The sequence below is a fragment of the Gymnoscopelus braueri genome, assembly GCF_963280865.1.
Source record: "Gymnoscopelus braueri genome assembly, chromosome: 1".
Lineage (NCBI taxonomy): Eukaryota > Metazoa > Chordata > Actinopteri > Myctophiformes > Myctophidae > Gymnoscopelus > Gymnoscopelus braueri.
In genome coordinates this window covers 3,916,801-3,938,624 of record NC_137603.1, presented here as the reverse complement: position 1 = coordinate 3,938,624, position 21,824 = coordinate 3,916,801, and the positions used below count along the sequence as shown (strand labels likewise).

General features: G+C 40.1%; 1 protein-coding gene across 7 annotated transcripts in view; it reads right to left on the bottom strand.

The window, feature by feature from the left end:
- LOC308090038 (H-2 class II histocompatibility antigen, E-S beta chain-like) overlaps window positions 1–21,824 on the bottom strand; it is a 99,920-nt gene that overhangs the window by 32,241 nt on the left and 45,855 nt on the right. For 2 of the 7 annotated variants that reach the window (XM_080435066.1, XM_080435065.1), the window contains 8 exons: window positions 18,344–18,427; window positions 16,586–16,840; window positions 15,420–15,692; window positions 13,755–13,971; window positions 12,557–12,624; window positions 11,544–11,657; window positions 11,037–11,093; window positions 9,511–10,121 (listed from right to left, as the gene is read on the bottom strand). In XM_080435066.1, the coding sequence (XP_080291192.1) occupies window positions 11,056–11,093; window positions 11,544–11,657; window positions 12,557–12,624; window positions 13,755–13,971; window positions 15,420–15,692; window positions 16,586–16,840; window positions 18,344–18,410 (1,032 nt within the window). In that variant the 5' untranslated portion in view covers window positions 18,411–18,427 and the 3' untranslated portion in view covers window positions 9,511–10,121; window positions 11,037–11,055. Of the gene's footprint in view, window positions 1–9,510; window positions 10,122–11,036; window positions 11,094–11,543; window positions 11,658–12,556; window positions 12,625–13,754; window positions 13,972–15,419; window positions 15,693–16,585; window positions 16,841–18,343; window positions 18,502–21,824 lie in introns of those variants that run through there. The other 5 variants (XR_013933586.1, XM_080435067.1, XM_080435064.1 and 2 more) reach the window with 4 other exon arrangements.

Below are 21,824 nucleotides of genomic sequence, written 5' to 3'. Positions count from 1 at the left end.
GTTGCCAGGTTCTGTGAGAGAAATAAGCAACCAGGTATAGGAAAAGAAGTCCAAAAGCAGGCCACATGAGCACTTTAAACCTATATGATCTATTCTAGCCAGTGATGCTATGCTCATTTGGGAAGTGATTGTACTCTATTTTAATGACGTCACGTGCACGCACACTTGCACGTGCGCGCCCTCCCGTGCATGTGCATAAATGTTCCCTCACGCGCTCAGTGCGCACTGCTCACAGAACAGCTCCGAACAGCATTATGATTATTAAATGTGCATAAATAGTAGGAAACATGTTTGTATAGGAAATTACTAGTTTTAGTTTAGTTTTTGTAAATGTTGCCTTGAAATAGAGAAACACAAACACAAACACAAACTTAAAATAATCAGACAACTTGTTTACTTGAACTACTTTACTTTGAGGGGGAAAAAAACAAGCGCACTGAGAAAGGAGGCTGTGTGTGTGTGTGTGTGTGTGTGTGTGTGTGTGTGTGTGTGTGTGTGTGTGTGTGTGTGTGTGTGTGTGTGTGGGGAGGGGGGGTGAGTGAGTCAGGGTGAGACAGAAGAGAGGAGGGCGGGATGGAGATAAGGGAGCAGACAGACAGACAGAGTTTGAGACGCGGGTGAGAAAGATGACGTCACCTCCAATCTTATACAGTGTAGGTGAGGACGTAGTTGAACACACCTGACGACCTGAGCTATTGTTATGCTAAGTAGCCACTGGTACTCGCTCGGCGCACGGATCGAATGGAACGCATTCTTGCATGCACGCGCGTGCACCTCGCGTGCACGTGCGTGCACATCCGTGCATGTGCCTGCGCTTCCCCCTGGTCAAATAAGTGGTTGCACGGCGTGCAACCCCGTCCACTGAGCATTGCACCCCTGATTCTAGCCACCCCTGATTTGAAAAGAGCCAATCTACAAGCTCACAACACGTTGTGACTGTGAGCTTGTAGATCTGCTATTATCTTTGAAACATTTTATCAACACAAATCTGGTGCGGGGGTCCCTGGCACAAAAAACGCCGCAACTTTTAATATTTACAAGAAACCTTACTTATAATAAGCAGACATGGCAACCCTGATTTGTTGTTCTTCTTGTCTGGCATTTCAAGGAAGTTGCGTCCGACTCCAATGAGCAGGCGCGCCGCCTACTGGGCAGGAGAAGAATAAGAAAATGTGGCACTACAGATTCCCAAACTTTTCAGACGTGACCCCCAAGATAATGACATTTGAAATGGGGACCCCTCACCCTGACAACTTAAGCACTTGGCATTGTAGGAGTTGAGGCATTTAGTTAGCATTACATACAATTAGTATCCCAACCTGAAAATGTAGCTATCTTCTATTTAATAGAGAGCTGGAGAGAGACACCTGTTACTGAACAAAAGTGGGTTTCAACCTTTTTCATGCCAAGGACCCCTAAATTGATATACATTTGGCCGCGGACCCCCATCTGAAAATGTTTTGTGCCAGGGACCCCCAGAAGCAATGATTTGAGTTAAAAATGTTCGCTTATAAATATAAATATTCAAAGATATGCACAAATGTTCAAGATTTTTCAAAAATAGCAGATCTACAAGCTCATAGGCACTCGGTGCCGCGCTATGAGCTTGTAGATCTGCTATTTTTGTTGTTATCAGTGAGAACCAGTCATACAACAGGTTTATCAAGCTGTGGGCTAGCACGCAGGAGCATTGAGAATGTATTAAAATGGCATTAACATTGAAGTTCAACCTGGAGTCGACTAGTGTCTCTCTCACAACAACTGTGGATGGTCGTGTCCAGCAGTCCTATTTTGGACATTTATTAATACACAACCACAACAAAAACAACTACTTTTGAAGAGGTTTTGACATGTTTATTAATTGAAATTCAGCATCTCAACATCTAAAAAGCTATGAGGTCAAGTTTTCAGGATGGATGGGGGCTGGGGTTGGTTGGTGGAGGAGGTATATCTCTTCAGTTATAGCAGGGGTCATCACCATGCTTTCTTGTGGTGGACATTTTGGTCAAAATTCCATTTTTGCCACGGACATACAAAATGAGTGGACATTAATATTACCAGAAACACATAAAGAGCTATAGCCCTGAATGACCATATAACAGGTCTGTAACTCTGAGCGTGTACAAATGGAACCAAATGGACCCTTACGGGTCCATTTGGTTCCATTTGTACACGCTCAGAGTTACGGTGGTCCTTGCAAATAAAACATTTAAGAACCACTAGTACTAGTAGGACTCCTAATGTTCCATACATAGTGTCATAGTAAATCAGAGTCATGCATATTCTGAGGAAAACTAAATAAGAACATTATAATGGTGTGTAAATCAAAACATTTGCCACGGACAAGACCAAGTCTTTGCCACGGACACATTAGTCTGTGTACGGACATGTTGATGACCCCTGGTTATAGTATTTTTTTTAATCTTTCTTTTAGTTGGCAGCCATGACCTGGTCCACCCAGCTGCTGAACTGGGCCACGCGGGAGTAGACGCCGGGCACGGAGGTGGAGCAGCGGCTGCTGCCCCAGGACACGATGCCGACCAGGGTCCACATGTTGTCCTTCTCACACACCAGGGGACCACCGGAGTCCCCCTGAGACAGGGCACAAGCAAGGACAGGAGACAGGACACCATTAACAAGAAGCAGACCATTAAAGAATCACTCAATCAATTTCTTCACAATCCTCAATACCATGGACGGGTTACCAGTGGTGGAAAAAGTACTACATTTTTTTGCTCAAGTAAAAGTATCAATACTGCAATGTAGAAATACTCTGTTACAAGTAAAAGTCCGGAATTGAAAATGTACTTGAGTAAAAGTATCAGAAGTATCAAAATGTACTTAAAGTGCCAAAAGTAGAAAGTACTCATTATGCAGAATGTCCCATTTCAGGTGTAAATGTAAAAAAAATCATTTGAAAATGGCAGATCTACAAGCTCACAATGTGTCGCATCGCGGCTCATTGTGAGCTTGTAGATTGTAGATTGTAGATTGTAGATTAGCTATTTTCAAATGGACGAAAACAAAGTAACTAGTAACTAAAGTTTCCAAATAATTGTAGTGGAGTAAAAGTATAATATTTGCCTCTGAGATGTAGTGAAGTAGAAGTAAAAGTATTGGAGATTGGAAATATTCAAGTAAAGTACAAATACCTCAAAATTGTACTTTACGTAAGTAAGTACATGTACTTAGTTACTTTACACCACTGACCATTAGACCCTCCCATGCCAGCACACACACACACACACGCACACGCACACACACACACACACGCACACACACACAGTCGATTTCCAGAAAGCTTTCGACTCAGTCTGGAATGAGGGTTTACTTTTTAAATTAATAGAAGGTGGTATAGGGGGAAAAGTCCTTTGAGGTAATTAAATCCATAAAACCACCCTGGCCAAAATAGGGGTTACTAAAATCATAAATACTACTGACTACGCCAGTTGGATTTAAACCAACAAGTCAATTAAGGCTCAACATTAAAAGGAGGTTCGTTTAACAGAGCTTTGGAAACTGGGTAGGAGGCTCAGCAATGACACCATGACGTTGCAAAAGTTTTACATTTTATTCACATTAAATTATTAAAAAAAGATTATGCCACTGCAATACAACTGGTCAATAGAACACATCTCCCCAAGCATTGTCCAGATTGTCCAGAGCAGATAAGCCACAGCACACAAAAAGGGAGTAATTAACTCATAGGTTAGTCGTTTCACTGCAAAAGAGCACACACACATATTAGTTCACTATGCTCACAGAAGGCATCAAATAGGAGTTCAAATGGACCATTATTATATAAATACAGTGGGTTTAAAACATACAACTACATACCATGTACACAAAACAATCTGACTGCATTAAATAGCTTAATACATCGACACACATTTCAAAACAACCTGACATTACGCACACATAATAAAAACATCCTTACCACAGGGCGAGCAGAGTGGAGCGCACCTTAATGGCAGAATTCTGCCCCACAAGCTACACACTCCATTGTTAGCCCCATTTAAAAGTAGCAATAACTAGATGAACTATTACATTTACCATGGGTGACGCTGGATCACACTCTGCCCGCCTGTGCAAAATCTGCAAACAAATCTGTTGTTGAATGTCAACTTCCTGCTTTTAAAAGGCCAACCAGACCATGATTGGACAGCAGTCGGATTGGTTCACCAATCATGATCCATCCTCAGCTCTACACACACACACACACCACAGGGGGAATACGTCCACACGGCGTAGTGTCATCAGTGGGTCGTACCTAGGGGGGCGGAGTCGGCTCGGGGGAAAACTCAGATTTCCCCCAGCTGGTATAGACCGAGGGATGTGGGGTTTTCAAACTCATATGCTGTAAAAGTATACCAATTTAAAAAGTAGGCGTCATGGCTTGCCAGATCACAGGCACAGAACCTTGTTGCCACTCGAAAAGGAACGCTACATTAGCAAATTAAACAAGAGTCCGATTGGAATGTTGTCCTGACTGGACAGAGGATCCAACACAACACAATGGCCCGAGGTTATCTGATTTAATCGCCTGGTAAGAGACACTATTACATTTTCTATAGATATGATCAATTAAACATATCATATTATCAAAAAGCAAAAGCCATTCATTCATCAATGATGTTTATAACACGTTTTAGTGAATTCCAAGTACAGGAGGCATCGACGCCATTACAGTTTGGAAACGCAGTTCAACATGCAGCGATTTACACACAAAACAAGCCAAACCCGGCTATCCTCGTTTAAAACCTACAGAAAACACGATTGTAAATCTGGCAATGAACACGGAGCTAAAGCAGTGTGTAAATCCTGCATATTATATGGCGCACATCGCCAAATGATAATGGCGTCGGTACGTGCCGTTCCGTCTCTAAACTGTACTTCAAATTCCCTATAAACATTATTGATGACTTAATGGCTGTTGGGTTTTGATATTAGGGTAAGTTTAATTGATCATATCTTGTAATAGTGTCTCTACCAGGTGATTAAACACTGTGCATATGTAAACATGTTTTGTAACAAAGAGGGAGACGAGAGGTAACCAGAAGACTCGTCCCAAAACACGCTCGCCCCCATTTTTCTCACCGACCAGCGGTTCTTGTATTCTTGTATTTGTTTTACAGAGGATAAGGTTTGAAATAAGTTCAGGGTTAGGCATAGTTTTACTGAGGTTCAGTTTAGGAATAAGGTTATGTTTTGGCACCGTTTTACTGAGGTTACGTTTAGGAATAAGGTTATGTTTAGGCATAGTTTTACTGGGAATACCATCCTAAAACCATCCCAAATCCTTGCGGGTTTGCCCCGGGGCGACTGTGTTTTGGGGCGAGTGTTTTGGTATTCAGACGGAGATGTAAAGAAGGAAACAGATCTCCGATCTCAGTGGTGCTTGTGCTGAAACTTGACTCATGCAATAAGATATAAGGATAATCTGATAAACCACATGAACCCCAGCTTACGTATTCTGGGGGGAACATAAACCAAACATTGCCAATCTAGCTCACAGTTACAACGCGTCGCGTTCCGACGCGCTGTGAGCTCATAGATGTTTGGTCTTTTTAGTCACATATATCTTAATAATAAGTCAACTTTTCCGAGGGCGAGTGGACGATTGTGTTCCAGCTGTCCTTCTGATGGATTTTTCTTGGCTGAATGTTTCTATCGTCCATTAAAATAGCTCTGAAAGTGATCCAAACGATCGTGTATGATGTACCTCTATGAGGCAGGATCGTTCTGTTTTCCCCCAAGCTAAAATCGAATGGGGCGTTCCTGGGCGTTCCCGTCTATCTCCGTGTGTATCTATAAGACAACATTAACTCCACCCAGTTACACATATATGAAAATAAAATATTGCCTGTCAAAATTGGAGATGAACATACAGAATTCTTCCCACAAGGCAGAGGGGTGAAGCAAGGCTGTTTTATGCAGGTGATCAGGTCATACTGTATCCTACTAGAGAAGGTCTTCAGCAAAGCTTGGACATTCTTCATCAGTACTGTCAGACCTGGGCCCTGACAGTGAATATGAAGAAGACCAAAATTATGACCTTCCAAAAATTATCACGGTTACAGAGAAATTACTCAACATTCAAAATAGGTGGGACCCAAATAGAACAAACAAACTTCTATACGTATTTGGCTTCCAAAGGAAACCTCTGTTCAGCTGTGAAGGAACTCAAAGAGAAGGCAAAAAGGGCTTTCTATGCCATCAAGTGTTCAGTTCAAATCCAATTTCCGATCAGGACATGGCTCAAAATATTTAATTCGGTTATAGAATCCATAGCACTGTATGGCAATCCAATCCAATCCAATCCACTTTATTTATATAGCACGTTTAAAAACAACAGTTTGGAACCAAAGTGCTGTACACTCAATAAAATATTAAAATAAACAATAATACAAGAGAACACACACAATGAACAAGACAACGATTGACACAATGCCTGGGGGAAAGCGGCAGTTTCTCAAGTTGAATTTTCAAAGGCCAAGGAGAACAAATGAGTTTTCAAACGTGATTTAAACACAGGCAGGGTTTGAGACTCTCTAACATGGGGTGGCAGCTTGTTCCACAGTGTGGGCGCTATGGCGGAAAATGACCTATCTCCCCGTGTTTTCAATTTAGTTGCTGGGACTTTAAGGAGTGACTGGTCAGTAGACCTCAAGACCCTTGTACCATTATTGGGAGGTAGCAGTTCTGAAATGTATAATGGTGCCAGCCCATTTAAAGATTTGAAGACAAACATTAAAGTCTTGAACTGAATCCTGTACCGAACAGGGAGCCAGTGTAGGGAGGCAAGAATGGGGGAGATGTGATCAAATTTCCGTGTCCCTGTTAAGAGGCGGGCGGCCGCATTTTGGACTAACTGTAATCGAGACAAACAGGCTTGGCTAATGCCAACATAGAGTGCATTACAGTAGTCGAGTCGGGTTGAGATAAAGGCATGGATGAGACGTTCAAAATCAGAGACGGTTACAGCAGACTTGACTTTAGCTAAGAGCCTCAGCTGATAAAAGCTGGATTTAACAACAGAGTTTATCTGTTTCTCAAACTTAAAATCACTGTCCAATTTGACACCAAGGCTAGTGACAACTGGTTTTAGAAAAGGCTGCAGGGGGTATGGGGCCCTTTATTAGAAAGTGATTGGGCAAAATTGGACAAAAATCCAGTTGAGATCCTGCACGCAGAGTTCTGCAAAACTATTATCCTGGTACAAAGAAAAAGCACAAACTCTGCATGCAGGGCTGAATTAGGCCAATATCCTTTACTTCTTAATATACAAAAAAGATCTATTAAATTCTGGAGCCATATTAAAAAGAGTGACCCCGCCTGTTACCATTATAAAGCCCTTGTCTGCCAAGAATTGAACATAGAAAGGAGCCTCAGTCAACTGGTCCTGAAACTAGCTGACCTTTCACCTTCTGACATCACAAACCACAGCCAGCCTCAGATGATAAGACCTAACCACATTATAACTAAAGATTAGACCTAACCACATTATAACTAAAGATTAGACCTAACCACATTCTAACTAAAGATTAGACCTAACCACATTATAACTAAAGATTAGACCTAACCACATTCTAACTAAAGATTAGACCTAACCACATTCTAACTAAAGATTAGACCTAACCACATTCTAACTAAAGATTAGACCTAACCACATTATAACTAAAGATTAGACCTAACCACATTATAACTAAAGATTAGACCTAACCACATTATAACTAAAGATTAGACCTAACCACATTATAACTAAAGATTAGACCTAACCACATTATAACTAAAGATTAGACCTAACACATTATAACTAAAGATTAGACCTAACCACATTATAACTAAAGAAAAAGATAAATACATCACTTATTGGAATGAACTTACATAATGACAACACAAAGTAGAAACATATTTGGTCCTAAACAGACGGTATACTGTGTGCAGACTACCTAAGCACAGTAACTGATAAAAACCTGAGAAATACATTGACAATGTACAGGAAACAGATGTACAGACAGAGAGACAGAGACCGACCCCTACTTGACATATAAGATATAAATGAACAGTAGTGCTACGAACTTATACGGTCTAGAGGCTATAAAGAGGTACAATATCAAAAAAAAAATATCACAAACCAGAGGAACGGAAAGAGTTTACAATTTATTAATAGGATCAAACTTAAATGTACAATGGATTATTAAACAGATTAGGGAAAGCACAAAACGTCAGGGTGGCCAAAGCCAAAATACTCCAACCCTACCTGAAAAGAAAACCTAAACTACACCAAAACAAGAGTTACAGTCTAGGCCGTCGGTTCTCAAAGTGGGGTCCGGGGAACCCCAGGGGTCCTTGGAGGGGTTCCAGGGGGTCCCCAGCAAAATGTGTTAATATAGCATCACAATCATTTTAAATCACTTCAACCTTTTATACTTTGGTTATTCAAAAATAGCAGATCTACAAGCTCATAGCGCGGCACCGAGTGCCGCGCTATGAGCTTGTAGATCTGCTATTTTTGAAAAAACATGAAAATTAGTGAATTACTCATTTTCTGAGTGAGTTTTTAACACAAATCTTGGCTTCTGGGGGGTCCCTGGAACAAAATATTTCGAGATGGGGGTCCGCGGCCAAATACATATCATGTTGGGGGTCCTTGCCATGAAAAAGTATGAGAACCACTAGTCTAGGCTCCCTAACTAAACGAAACAGGCTCAAAACGGGGAACAAAACAAATGGCGGCACGCCCCTACCAAGCTTCCCTTCTCTAGTACACTCAGGTGAAGGTTTGGAACATAGTGAAGTGAAGTTTCCTATCTAATAAGTGTCTGTACTTTAAACACACAGTATTAAAGTTACCTTTACGCACTAAACAGAAAAAGGTATGGCACACAGCCTATATAGACCTATAGTAGTAAACACCAACTAACTAACAGAAAGGGTTCAGCACATGGAGGTGACGGAGGGTAACAGGACTGTAAAGGAGCTTCTAACAGGCTTTTATGCTGGCTGGGCTGATTGAGGATGAAGCCCAGGTGTGTCTCCAGACACCACGCCACTCCTCCAATCTCCACTCCACCCTCCAATTACCAAACGGGGCACTGAGAACACTCGGAGGGTTAAAAAACACAATATGAGGCCACACAGGGCCGTAACACATGTCATCAGTGTTTCACATTCATTTCATAGACTGTGGTGGCCCACCGTTGTCTAATTTGGGTGGACCCATCACCCCAGACCACCCTAGAAGGTCTAGGTCCACCCATAACCCCGGACCACCCTAGAGGGTCCAGGTCCACCCATCACAGGGAAACGGTGATGTCATAATGATCTTAACACATTCATTATCACACATTATAAATGATTACATAATAAACTAGAAAAAGTGCTCCTCGGAGCACAGGTCTCCGCCAGGTCGGGTAGGCTATTGTGGCCTCCTGGTGGCGCTATAATAGGCCAATGTGAAAAGGGTGCCATTTGTTCTTAGGCCTTGCACGACAGTTGGACCCTGACTGCATTCATGATTTGAGGCATTTTGTTAAAAACATTTGTTTTGCTAAATTAGACCTGCTGGTGGCGCTATAACAGGCCAATGTCAAAAGGGTGGCATTTGTTCCTCAACATAGTGTGAATGTGCGTGCAAAGTTTGACCGCAATCGGACAGTGCGTTCATGATTTGCGGAATTTTGTTCAAAACAAGCCAATAATGCAAACTTTAGATGTCAATCTTAGCCAATCAGGATAGAATATGAAAAATCAAACACATCCGTCTTGATCACATGACTATAGAGATCATGTGTACCGATTTCCGTGAAATTTGGATAAAATCGGAAGGAGTAGTATAAAATAATGTGTTTTACATAAGTCGACCTTCTGGTGGCGCTATAAAAGGCAGATGTGAAAAATGCAGGGCAAAGGTTTTTTGTTGACCTCTAGGAAAGTCTGCACACTAATTCTCGTTAGCCTTGGCTAGCTAATTAGCATTTGTGAAAAAGGTTGATGATCTCATCATTTTGCTGCTGTTATTAGTATTTAAAAGCTGAATGGACACACATGTATTTACTCCTCTCTCCACCAGGGGGCAGCGATGACTCTCTGCTTCTCTGAAAACACACCCAGGTGTTCTGTGAAAAGACAATAAACCAAGAAGAATCAGAAAGTATTAACTGTGTGAACATGTTAACACTTTAGTAACCTTCCCTTATAAAATTAAATTAATCATTCCCAAATGATTAGATAATGTGTTATTTATAACTTGTTAAATGTGTGTTAATGGTTAATGCTTTAACGATTATTTATAAAACTATGCTATTAATAGTTAATAGATCATGAACAAGTTATTAGTAATCCTAAACTACTTAAAAACCTAACCTCCCAGCACCTTCCCTGGAACTACAGTAACCATCAAAGTAGAAACAACTCAGTCCATTCAAACAACATTTGACCAATACTTTGTCAATAGTGTATCTTAGTAGGAAGGGCAGCTCAGTTGGTAGAACACTCTCCTTTGGACCACAAGGTTCTGTCTTTGATCCTGCTAGTGATGGAATGATCAGTGTTTTCAATGAACTGAATCATTGGGTACAGTTCACTGAAATGTTGTGTTCAAATGATTGGTTCTGGCTGCATTGTCTCTTCACTTCCTAACTGAGTCACCTGAACGTCCTCTCAGGCTATGGGATTTAAACTCCTGCGTCATGTAAAACATGTTTATATTTGATTGATGATGAATGGTCCAAACTACACAGTTCACCAAGAGCACCCCCCCCCAACTGACCACATTGTCATCAGTGTTGTCTGATACAACAAATCATTTGGTTATTACATTTGATTATTAGATTCATTATTATAAGAAATTAAGCAGAAGACACATGATAATGTGAATTCACGCGACCGGGATGGTGTACCAGGCTAGTTGTTTCACTTCTTACACAAGCATGTTGTTATGTGTATGTTTTCTAGTTGTATACACTTTTATACATAAAAACTGTATGAATGTATATGTAAAAAGGTTTAGTAAAAAGAAAGAGGAAGTGAACCTGGGTGTGTGGGAGGAGTCTAAAGATCGTCATTGGCTGTCGGCACCAGAATACGACCTGATAGAAGAAGAAGAGAGACAGTTAAAACAGACACACAAATAAATCCTATGTACTGTATTGTGTGTATTTCTCCATAAAATGCATAAATGTACACACAACACAATAACACAACAACACAACAACATTAGGGTTCAGTCATCAGGGTCACATGTTGCATCAGAACTAATCTGAACATTTGACTCCTATTTAAGACTAAATGTGACAACATAGCACACACTTTGACCTCTAACTAGGTCGTCTAAACTGGTCTAAACTGGTTAAGGTTCTAAACCAATATAAACCAGTTTAGGTTGTGGCTTTACATATGTGTTTGTTTGTTTGTTTGTTTGTTTGTTTGCATTTATGTGAGGGTTCCACATGTCATGTGATCCTCTGTTGATCTGACCTCATTTCTTCCACTGGTAGTAGATTAATTAATGAAACATGTCAATTAAACATGCTAATCACCTTGTTTCTTCCACTGGTAGTAGATGAATCCAGATAGGAACAAGACCAGACCCAGAACCAGACCTGATGCTCCCATGGCCACCTTGTTCTTCACTGACTCTGGCATGGAGTCATCTGACAATACAAATATTATATTATATTATATTATATTATATTATATTATATTATATTATATTATATTATATTATATTATATTATAAATTCTATAAATGTCTTTATACCTGCAGCCATTAGTAAACAAAGATGATGTACCTGATCTAGACACAAGACACTTAAAGGAGAGATCCGGACATTTTAAGTGTTATCTTTGATGTGTCGCTAATCACTCACCATCATTGAAATAACATTGAGTCGCACACGAGTTATCGTTCGTGCAGAACTAGACGACGCTGGTTGCTTACTTCTTCCACAGAACCTGGCGTCTGTGGAAGAAGTAAGCAACCAGCATCATCTCGTTCTGCATGAACGATAGCTCGTTCGCTACATTCAGTGCACGTTTGAGTATATCATGAGACTCCACAATGAGCAGTAGTAGAGAAAATACTAACTTTGCATCGGTTATAATAGACGATTTTCACTCTTACACGGGCTCCCATTATGCCAACGGAGGGGGTCGACAGACTGCAGGACACGGGACTCTCTGAAATAACTCAACGTCCCTTTCAATGATGGTGAGTGATTAGCGACACATCAAAGATAACACTTAAAATGGGCGGATCTCTCCTTTAAGCTCTAAGTAGGTGAGGCTCCTGTCATGACCTTCTTATTAGAATGGTTACTTTTTTAGGATGTTTTAATGTATTTGTATTGATTCTTATTTCTGGTGTCTGTATTATTATTGTGTCTTGTTTTTAATTGGATTGCTGTGTTTCCTTTCTGCAAAACAAATGTACCTTCAGGTACAAAAAGAGAATCCTTGAACCCTTAAAACAGAGTGCAGTGTAACACATTACAGTAGATTACAGTAGAATACAGTAGATTACAGTAGAATAGAGTAGATTACAGTAACTGACCCCAGTCCATCTTGATAGGCGCGGTCAGGCTGGGATGTTCCACCATGCATGTGATCTTCTCTCCTGATCTGTAACACACACACACACACACACACACACACACACACACACACACACACACACACACACACACACACACACACACACACACACACACACACACACACGTTTTTCTGCTGATGATCCTCTACAAAAAGCACAGCATGTTTTCTATCTGATGAGGATGATCAGTACCTACGCACAGGTGCCCCCTCTGCACCACGGTGCGGGGGGGGGGGGGGGGGACCACGTTGCCGAGGGGGCACCCAAAATGAGCCATGCCGCTCATCATAATAACTAAACGATGAACTATTATATTTAAATGTAAGATTAAAAACACAGCTACAATTAGTCACCATAGCACTAAACCGTTATAGGCAATAAGATAAGCTTATACTGATATTTTCTCCGCCTAAAATAATCATGACGTGCGTGCGTCCTCAAGTTGAATGTGTGTCCATGTGGATCTGCTCAGAGCTGAAGCGGCCCCTCCTCCCCGCCCGGTCTGGCAGTGAGTGAGCAGCTGTTAATTACCACTAACATTAGGACAGATTGTGAAAGTAGCCGATCTACATGCTGAAACGCGCCGCGCTTCCACACATTGATCTGTTGATCTTTGTTATTATTTATTTTTTTGGAGAGAAAAAAAAGGTTTGACTATTTTTGTGTAGGAGCGTGAATGCCCCGCTGGGCTCTCCTCCGCTCTAGTGTTTATTGTGTATTCCACTATTCCCTCCCCATTGCAGAAAAAATAGGAAGGCAAGAGGCAGAAGAAACTTAGCAACGAGATATGCACGTTATAGCGTATTCCTGTGTGTGTATTCATGTATAGAACACACGCTCGCGGGTCTCTGTGTGCGTTCGTCATGCTTGCACGACGACGAGCTTGCTGCGTAGTTGTGTCTGGAGTAGACTGGTGATAAACACAGGACTCGGGAGCAATCGTGTGTGTGTGTGCGTGTGCGTGTGCGTGTGCGTGTGTGTGTGTGTGTGTGTGTGTGTGTGTGTGTGTGTGTGTGTGTGTGTGACTTAATATTAGCCTACCAATTAATGGTCAATTTTCAGCAAGTGAGTAACACTTGTTTTGTTTCTAAAGAATATATGTATAGGTGTCTATTAGGTGTGTATTTCTATGTATAGGTGTCTGTTAGGTGTGTACCTGGGTGTGTACTCCAGGTAGGAGTGGTACTGGTAGTACCAGTCTCCATCAGACAGCTCGTCAGTAGAGGAGAGACCAGAGGTCAAAGGTTCTTGACCTATCCACCAGGTCACCAGGATCACTTTAGGATAGAAGTCGTAGCTGCTGCACCTCAGCATGTGAGTGTGTTCACCACGACGAGGGGGAGTCTCTGACTTCAGTCTCACTTTGGGCTCCACTGGATAAATAAGATTATTATTATTATTATTATTATTATAATATAACCGTCATAGGAAGTAGGAACATGTTATTATCATTAATAATTGTATATCATCCAAATGAAAGCTGCAACACACTTGTTCTTCAACGAGCCAAAATGTTCACATTTCCCAGCTCTCCCCCGTTCTCCTCTCCCTCCATTGACCCTCCAGTTGCTGCCCTCACAGAGTACAAAACACTGATGTTGGCCTACAAACCAACCAAAGGTATAACACCTCCATATACCTGATCCAACCCTATACAACCTCTCACCCTCCACACGTCCTAGACGCTTCTCCTTTCCCTAAAACACCCTGGACAACGCTCCTCACGTCCTAGACTCTTCTCCCTTCTCTAAAACACCCTGGGCAACGCTCCACACGTCCTAGACTCTTCTCCCTTCTCTAAAACACCCTGGACAACGCTCCTCATGTCCTAGACTCTTCTCCCTTCTTGACCTAGCCTTGATGACCTTGCAGTCTTATTCAAAGGTTAAAATGTCATTTAGATCATTTACATATTATGTAGACAGATAACAGGTTCAACCTGGCATCCTATAATTTGGATAGTTTCAATGTACATATGATTTATTTGTTTGATATTATACTGTTTAGACTGATGATAGGTTATTGGTTTACATATGATCCTAGATTACTATTTCTATGCATTTGATGTATTACCTCATGTTTACCTTGCTTACTGTAAATCACTCTGGATTAAGAGCGTCTGATAAATGCCTACATTGTAAATTGTAACTGTAAATGTCAGTGTTTGGCCACCAGATGGCACCAGAGTACTGTAGAGTCTACAGTTTTCTACAACGTAGAATGCATTTATATAATATAATTTAAACATATTAAATAATTCACAGTTACACAATGCTTTACATAAACAACAATAAACCAAGCAATATCATTGTATGAAAATGATATTGCTTAATAAACAAACAAAACAATACACATAATCCTGTAAAATATTGTGATTAAAAACATACAAAACAAACTAGTTAAGACAATAATTAAAATATAAAATCAGGTGGTGAAATGAAGTGTATAGAGGTGTGTTCTAGCCTGCATGGTTCTTTTTAACGATAATTTAAAAACATTAATCCTGGTGTCTTTATTTTAGGCAGGTCATTATATGTAGGTGAAAACGCTCATAGCCTATAGATCTATGTTTCATTTATACTACTGTACGATGGTGACACCACATGTTGTGAGCTTGTAGATCTGCTATTTCCACTGCTTGACAGCCTGTTACAGTATAAATCAAGAGGATCTGAAATGTTTCTCAGCAGATAAAGAAATATGTAATCATTATTATATGATCAATATTAACACCATTAATCATCTCTGAATAGAATCATGTGATTTCATGTTATAGTTTATGAGGTGATGAGTGTTGAGTGCTGCTCTGAGATCAGCTCACCTCTCTTGTTCAGAGCAGAGGAGTAGTCGATCTCAATGTTGGGTTTGCAGGATGCCTCTCGGTTTCTTCTCATCGCAGCCAGTGCTCCAGGATCTTTATTGAGGCGTTCTGCGTTCTTCACACCATACTCAGTGTATCCAACCCACTGATCTACTCTACTGTCCCACCTGAGGATCTCATCACCATCGAAATTCTGTGAGTATATGTACTGTATGTCCTTCAGCTCACTGGAGTTAAACACACAGCGGGAAGCCACATAGAACACATATCCATCTGGAAGTAGTCGACAATGAAAAATGTCATTAATGTTCAGTTTTATTCATCTGTATAATATCAACACTAGGCTAACTGCCCCCCATCAGCCAAATATGTCTCTACATAAAGTCTACAATACGTTCAGGATGTGAAATCTGGCATTAAAATGTTTTAGGTTTTGTTTCTCTATATGTGTCCAGTTGTCTAGTGCGGCTGAGTCTGTCTGTCTGTCTGTCTGTCTGTCTGTCTGTCTGTCTGTCTGTCTGTCCGTCTGTCCGTCCAGCTGCTGGAATCTAATGTTGACCGGGCATAAACTGTACCCCCCCCCTCCCCGCCCCTGTGTTGCGGACCACATGCGTGCGCGACTCATGCGCGAATGTTTTGTATTAATTAATTAATTAACCGACCATAAAACAACATTAACAACACACTCTACCATCCTTCAGTGGTGGAAGAAGTACTCAAATGTTTTACTTTAGCTAAAGTGTCTGTCTGTCTGTCTGTCTGTCTGTCTGTCTGTCTGTCTGTCTGTCTGTCTGTCTGTCTGTCTGTCTGTCTGTCTGTCAGTCAGACCCCATCATGTATTTCCAGGATAACAGAGATAACACTTGCAAAAAGGTTGTTATTTTGAGAGAGAAATGCCTCACAATATGAATACATTCTGATATGTTTTATTTTGATGGTACTGTAACTGTTGTATAATCGTATTATTATCTTGGATTTTGACATAATTCATGTCTTTATATTGAAAATCCAAATAAATAAGTAAAGGTGTGTGTGTGTGTGTGTGTGTGTGTGTGTGTGTGTGTGTGTGTGTGTGTGTGTGTGTGTGTGTGTGTGTGTGTGTGTGTGTGTGTGTGTGTGTTCAACCGTTTTAGTTAATAACTATTGTGTTAATAGTATTCATGTACCTTTCACTGGTGGTTTCTTCAAGGCAGTGCGAACGATGTCCAGGTTGGCTTTGCAGAACGCCTGAGCATTCCAAGCATATTCATAAGCTCCTGTGAAGGTGATATGATCTACAAACGGAGGCTGAGGCTCCACCGCCTTCCCTTTGTTGAAGTCTGCGTACACCAACACTTCACCATCCAGTCCTATCATCCACTCTTTATATGAGTCTTTAACTGTGTCTGAACAGCTAAGGACTTGAATCTGCTCATGGAACACTGGAAATAAAACAAAGATGACGTTAAACAACAAACTTCTTCACAGTGACAATAACACATAATCATCATGTTAAACAATCATGTTTGGTTCTTATATGAAGTGAAAGGTTGGATATTAAAAGTAGCTTCCTGTCAAATGTTTTATTCACACTGATTCAATATTGTATATACAGGTAGCAGGGCCGATGACAGGATTCTTGGGTGGGGGGACAAGTTTTTTGAAAGTGGGCCCCCCCCCATGCTTGCGCGCGCGTGCGCTTTTAATTCAGTTATTTATTAATTTCTTATTATTATTTTCGGGTTTTTCTCGGTTTTTGAATTAATTTATTATTATTTTTGACCTCAAAACATTAAGTCGGGTGTCTTTGCGCGATTTCACGTTGGCCACTTTAGCCTCAAGCCAATATATAGTCAGTTCTGTTCATAACCAGTGGTGGAAAAAGTATTCACATGTTTTACTTAAGTAAAAGTATGAATAATGCAATGTAGAAATACTCCCTTACAAGTAAAAGTCAATTAAAATGTATTTCAGTAAAGGTACAAAAGTATTGGTATAAAAATGTACTTTGAGTACCAAAAGTAAAAGTACTCCAGTCGTTGTGAGTACTTTTACAGGGCACTTTTCAAATGGCCGAAATATATAGGGCTGAGATCTACAGCTCACAGAGCTTGTAGATCTGCTATTTTCAAAAGGTTTTTATACATTTGAAAACATGAAATGGGACATTCTGCATAATGAGTACTTTTACTTTTGATACGAGATTACAAGTCCATTTTATAACTTCTGCACATTAAACATTCTGCACTCACAATAGCTGTCCCTCCAACGTCCAAACATCTCCTAAATTCATCATTTCTAGTTGAAAACATGCTATTTTCTGTCTCATCATAAATCCACACAATGTTTTGTTTACTTTTCTCCCTGTGACTTGTAACTTCTAGTGTTGCCATATTCTGTGAGAGCAATAAGCAAGCCGGTCTATGAATATTATATGTTTATGAATTGAATACCAAGGACCTCAATGGAAACAAGACCACAAGGACTTTTTTGGACGGACCTTTTAAAATATTCAATCAATCAATCAATCAATCCTGTAAGCACATTTTTGCTTTTTTCATAGATTTGACCCGGCAACCCCCCTCCTCTCTCTCTCTCTCTCTCTCTCTCTCTCTCTCTCTCTCTCTCTCTCTCTCAGAGTCTCTGCCGGCGCCCCCCCCCCCCCCCCCCCCCCCCCGCCTGAGGCCCCTTTAGCCCCGCCTGTCAGCGGGCCTGACAGGTAGTAAAAGGAGTGTGTGTGTGTGTGTGTGTGTGTGTGTGTGTGTGTGTGTGTGTGTGTGTGTGTGTGTGTGTGTGTGTGTGTGTGTGTGTGAGTGCATGCGTGCGTGCGTGCGTGCGTGCGCATGTCATTTGTTTGTATTGTGCATTGTTCATATTTGGTTTTATATAATAACAGTAGATATAAATGTATATATTATATAATAACATAAATATAATGTACTTACTTCCTGGGATCGCTTTGACATGAAGTACAGAGGAGAGGATGAGGAGGGTGGCTGTAATCTTCATCATCACTGATCAAAACTGAACTGAATTCAATAGATGAGAATAAACAGATGAGAATAAACAGATCAGAATAAACAGATGTTTACTGAAAGAGAAGTTCTGGAGTCTGAAAGAGAATGAAGGAGGACTCGTTCTTTAGTTCAGAAGAATCAGCCAATCAGATTAACCCTGTAAGACCCGGATATATTTCTACTTGCAAAAAAAAATAAAAAATCTTTCAGATGGTCTTATAGGAGTACTTAGGAGAGGAAAATATAATGTTTTTTTATTTTTTATGTTTTGGTAAGTTTTTATGCAAATGTTTCCATATGGAAACGTTGGGTCCATCAGGTAGCAAAATTTCCTATAGGCCATTTTTAAGGATAACATGGCAAATGTATAATTACTTCACTAAAACAACTTAAGGATTCATTTATATGGTTTATTATTTGGCCTCAGATCAATTATTAATAATATTTGGCCTCAGAACAGTATACATTATGAATAATAACACCAATAAGCCATATTTTTAAATCAATTTTATTAAAAGAACAACAAAATAAAAATCTGTACAATATATGTAGTAAAGAAACCTAATAACCTAAACCATTGTCAGTGATCACACAATACTGTCTGGCCAACTCACTGATTTCACATCACATCAGCTACAGCCGTGTTTCGTGTGTCTGCTTCCCAGTACATCCGGCATCCATTCATTGGAGAAAGGCCCATTCTCAGATACATCCCCAACATTTGCTCAATTTCTTTTGGACTTGTGTTGACTGATGTTCCTTTTGTTTGAAGGCTGTAAATGTTTGTGTTCGTTGTGAGAGAGTCAATCATGTCTTTGGACACAAACTGGCGGAAGTACTGCAGAGGTGTTTGGAGAGAACTCATATCTTCAGAGGTCAGAGGTGGGCCAGAAAAGTCTGTATTAGGGCTGATGAAGTCCTTTTTCAGCCACTGATATCTTGAATCACGGCGCTGAGCGGGTTTGGTCAGTTGGGGCGGCTGAATTGTCTGCTGGGCGGTCAGTGGGTTCACTGGGTGGTTCACTGGGTGGTTGGTTTTCTTTGGACCCCATGCCACAGTCCTCTTCATCTGACTCTTCATCAGTCTCATTGATGTCTATGTCAACATCACTCTCTCCGTTCATCACGATATCCAGAACATCCTTGCTGAGAAGCGAGGCCCTTTCTGTGTTGTGGCATTCTGAAATGAAATAAAGACCATTAGTACATTTAGTAGTGCTTACAAACAACATTTCACAATACTGTCTGGCAAACCTATTGTGTGATGATGATTGCCGCTAAGTGGGCATCATTCCATTGCCCCTAAGTACCCACCACACCTTGAATGAATAATGAACAACCCCCACAACCCCCAACAAGTACCAAAGTGGTCCCACTGTCCTTGTAGTATCGAAAGCAAATTAAACATACTTGAGAAATAACAAGGGAATATATTGGTTAAACTATGGTTGAATATGTATTGTTTAGGGGGAGAGAGAAAGTTTGGGTGGACATTTTCTGAGGCTTACTGCTCAAAGCAAACAATTCAGTTTTTGTGAACAAAGGAACCAGCTTGTATGGTTCTGACTGTTAAAACAATGTATATATATATATATATATATATATATATATATATATATATATATATAATATATATATATATATATATATATATATATATATAGTAATGGCAAAGTGGGGGAAATACACATATAACTGTTTAAATCTATTGTGAAAACTATATATAAGGCTGAACAGTAGCAGGTGAACATTAGGCCTGCCCTTGTATTTTTTGCAACCAAGAGGGCCCAACGATTCCAAAAAGACACAAGTATGAATCATGCTTTAAGTTCTAATTTGGGACATATATTTCACAATAATAACATATGTACATGTTCTAGAGATTGTAATGTTCAACAAAAAAAATATTACAGGCATATTACTTACGTTTTTGTGAGGAATATCTTCCAGAGAAAAAAGAGATCTGTTCCAACAGAGATTTTTCAAGTTGTGATGATTCCTGGCTCTGTGGGGGGTATTTATATGCAAATATCCTGGCCAATGGCATTGTAAGACTAAACAATAGGACCCAATGAGCATTTAGAGGTGAAAAAATAACAGAAAAAAAAAAGATTTAAACATCTTTCTTTATAAAATATAATTGTTTCCAAAAGGGATCACTGGGTCTTAGAGGGTTAAAGATAAGATGTTACATCATCTGTTTCCAGAAAGACGACAGTCTGTATTATTGCACATAATCATATATGGTATATAGCTGCTGCTTCTGCACCTTATGTCTCCTCATGTACATACTGTACCTTATGCAACTTATGTCTAACCTCATGTACATACTGTACCTTATGCACCTTATGTCTCCTCATGTACATACTGTACCTTATGCACCTTCTGTCTCCTCATGTACATACTGTACGTTATGCACCTTATGTCTCCTCATGTACATACTGTACTTTATGCACCTTATGTCTCCTCATGTACATACTGTACCTTATGCACCTTATGTCTCCTCATGTACATACTGTACTTTATGCACCTTATGTCTCCTCATGTACATACTGTACCTTATGCACCTTATGTCTCCTCATGTACATACTGTACTTTATGCACCTTATGTCTCCTCATGTACATACTGTACCTTATGCACCTTATGTCTCCTCATGTACATACTGTACTTTATGCACCTTACAGTATGTCTCCTCATGTACATACTGTACCTTATGCACCTTATATCTCCTCATGTACATACTGTACTTTATGCACCTTATGTCTCCTCAGGTACATACTGTACTTTATGCACCTTATGTCTCCTCATGTACATACTGTACCTTATGCACCTTATGTCTCCTCATGTACATACAGTATGTAAATATCTTTGTTTCATTCATTTTTTATTCTCTCCTTGCCCACCCGTCCCCCGTCTTCTTTTCTTTCTCTTTCTGAAAATAACTAAAACGATGGAGCTGCACAAAAAAAAATCCACCCACTTCTTCACACCTTTAACCTGTGATGTGAAAATAAAGATGATTCTGATTCTGTTGAAGAGAAACACAAGAAACAAAGAAAGTAAAATGTTATAAATAATTAAACGCTTTCAGATGAGACATGATGGGAGGCTAAAGGTTAAAGTTAATCACTTCAGATTGAAGTGATTACAGATTATTTAAAATATGAATACAATAAATAATGTTTCCCATGTAGTTGCTGTTGGAGGGCAACGGGTGGGGGGTTCCAATCCACACCAAACTTTACACAAACACTGTTCAGGTCTGGTAAGAGAATAGTCTCACCAAATAAACTGAATGTCACACATATGGTTCTACAGCAGTGTTACACAGTGTTTAACACTTCATATGGACAGAACTCAGAGACCATTGGATTGGAAGGCTGTGCAGTAAAAGTCTATTTAGTCTAT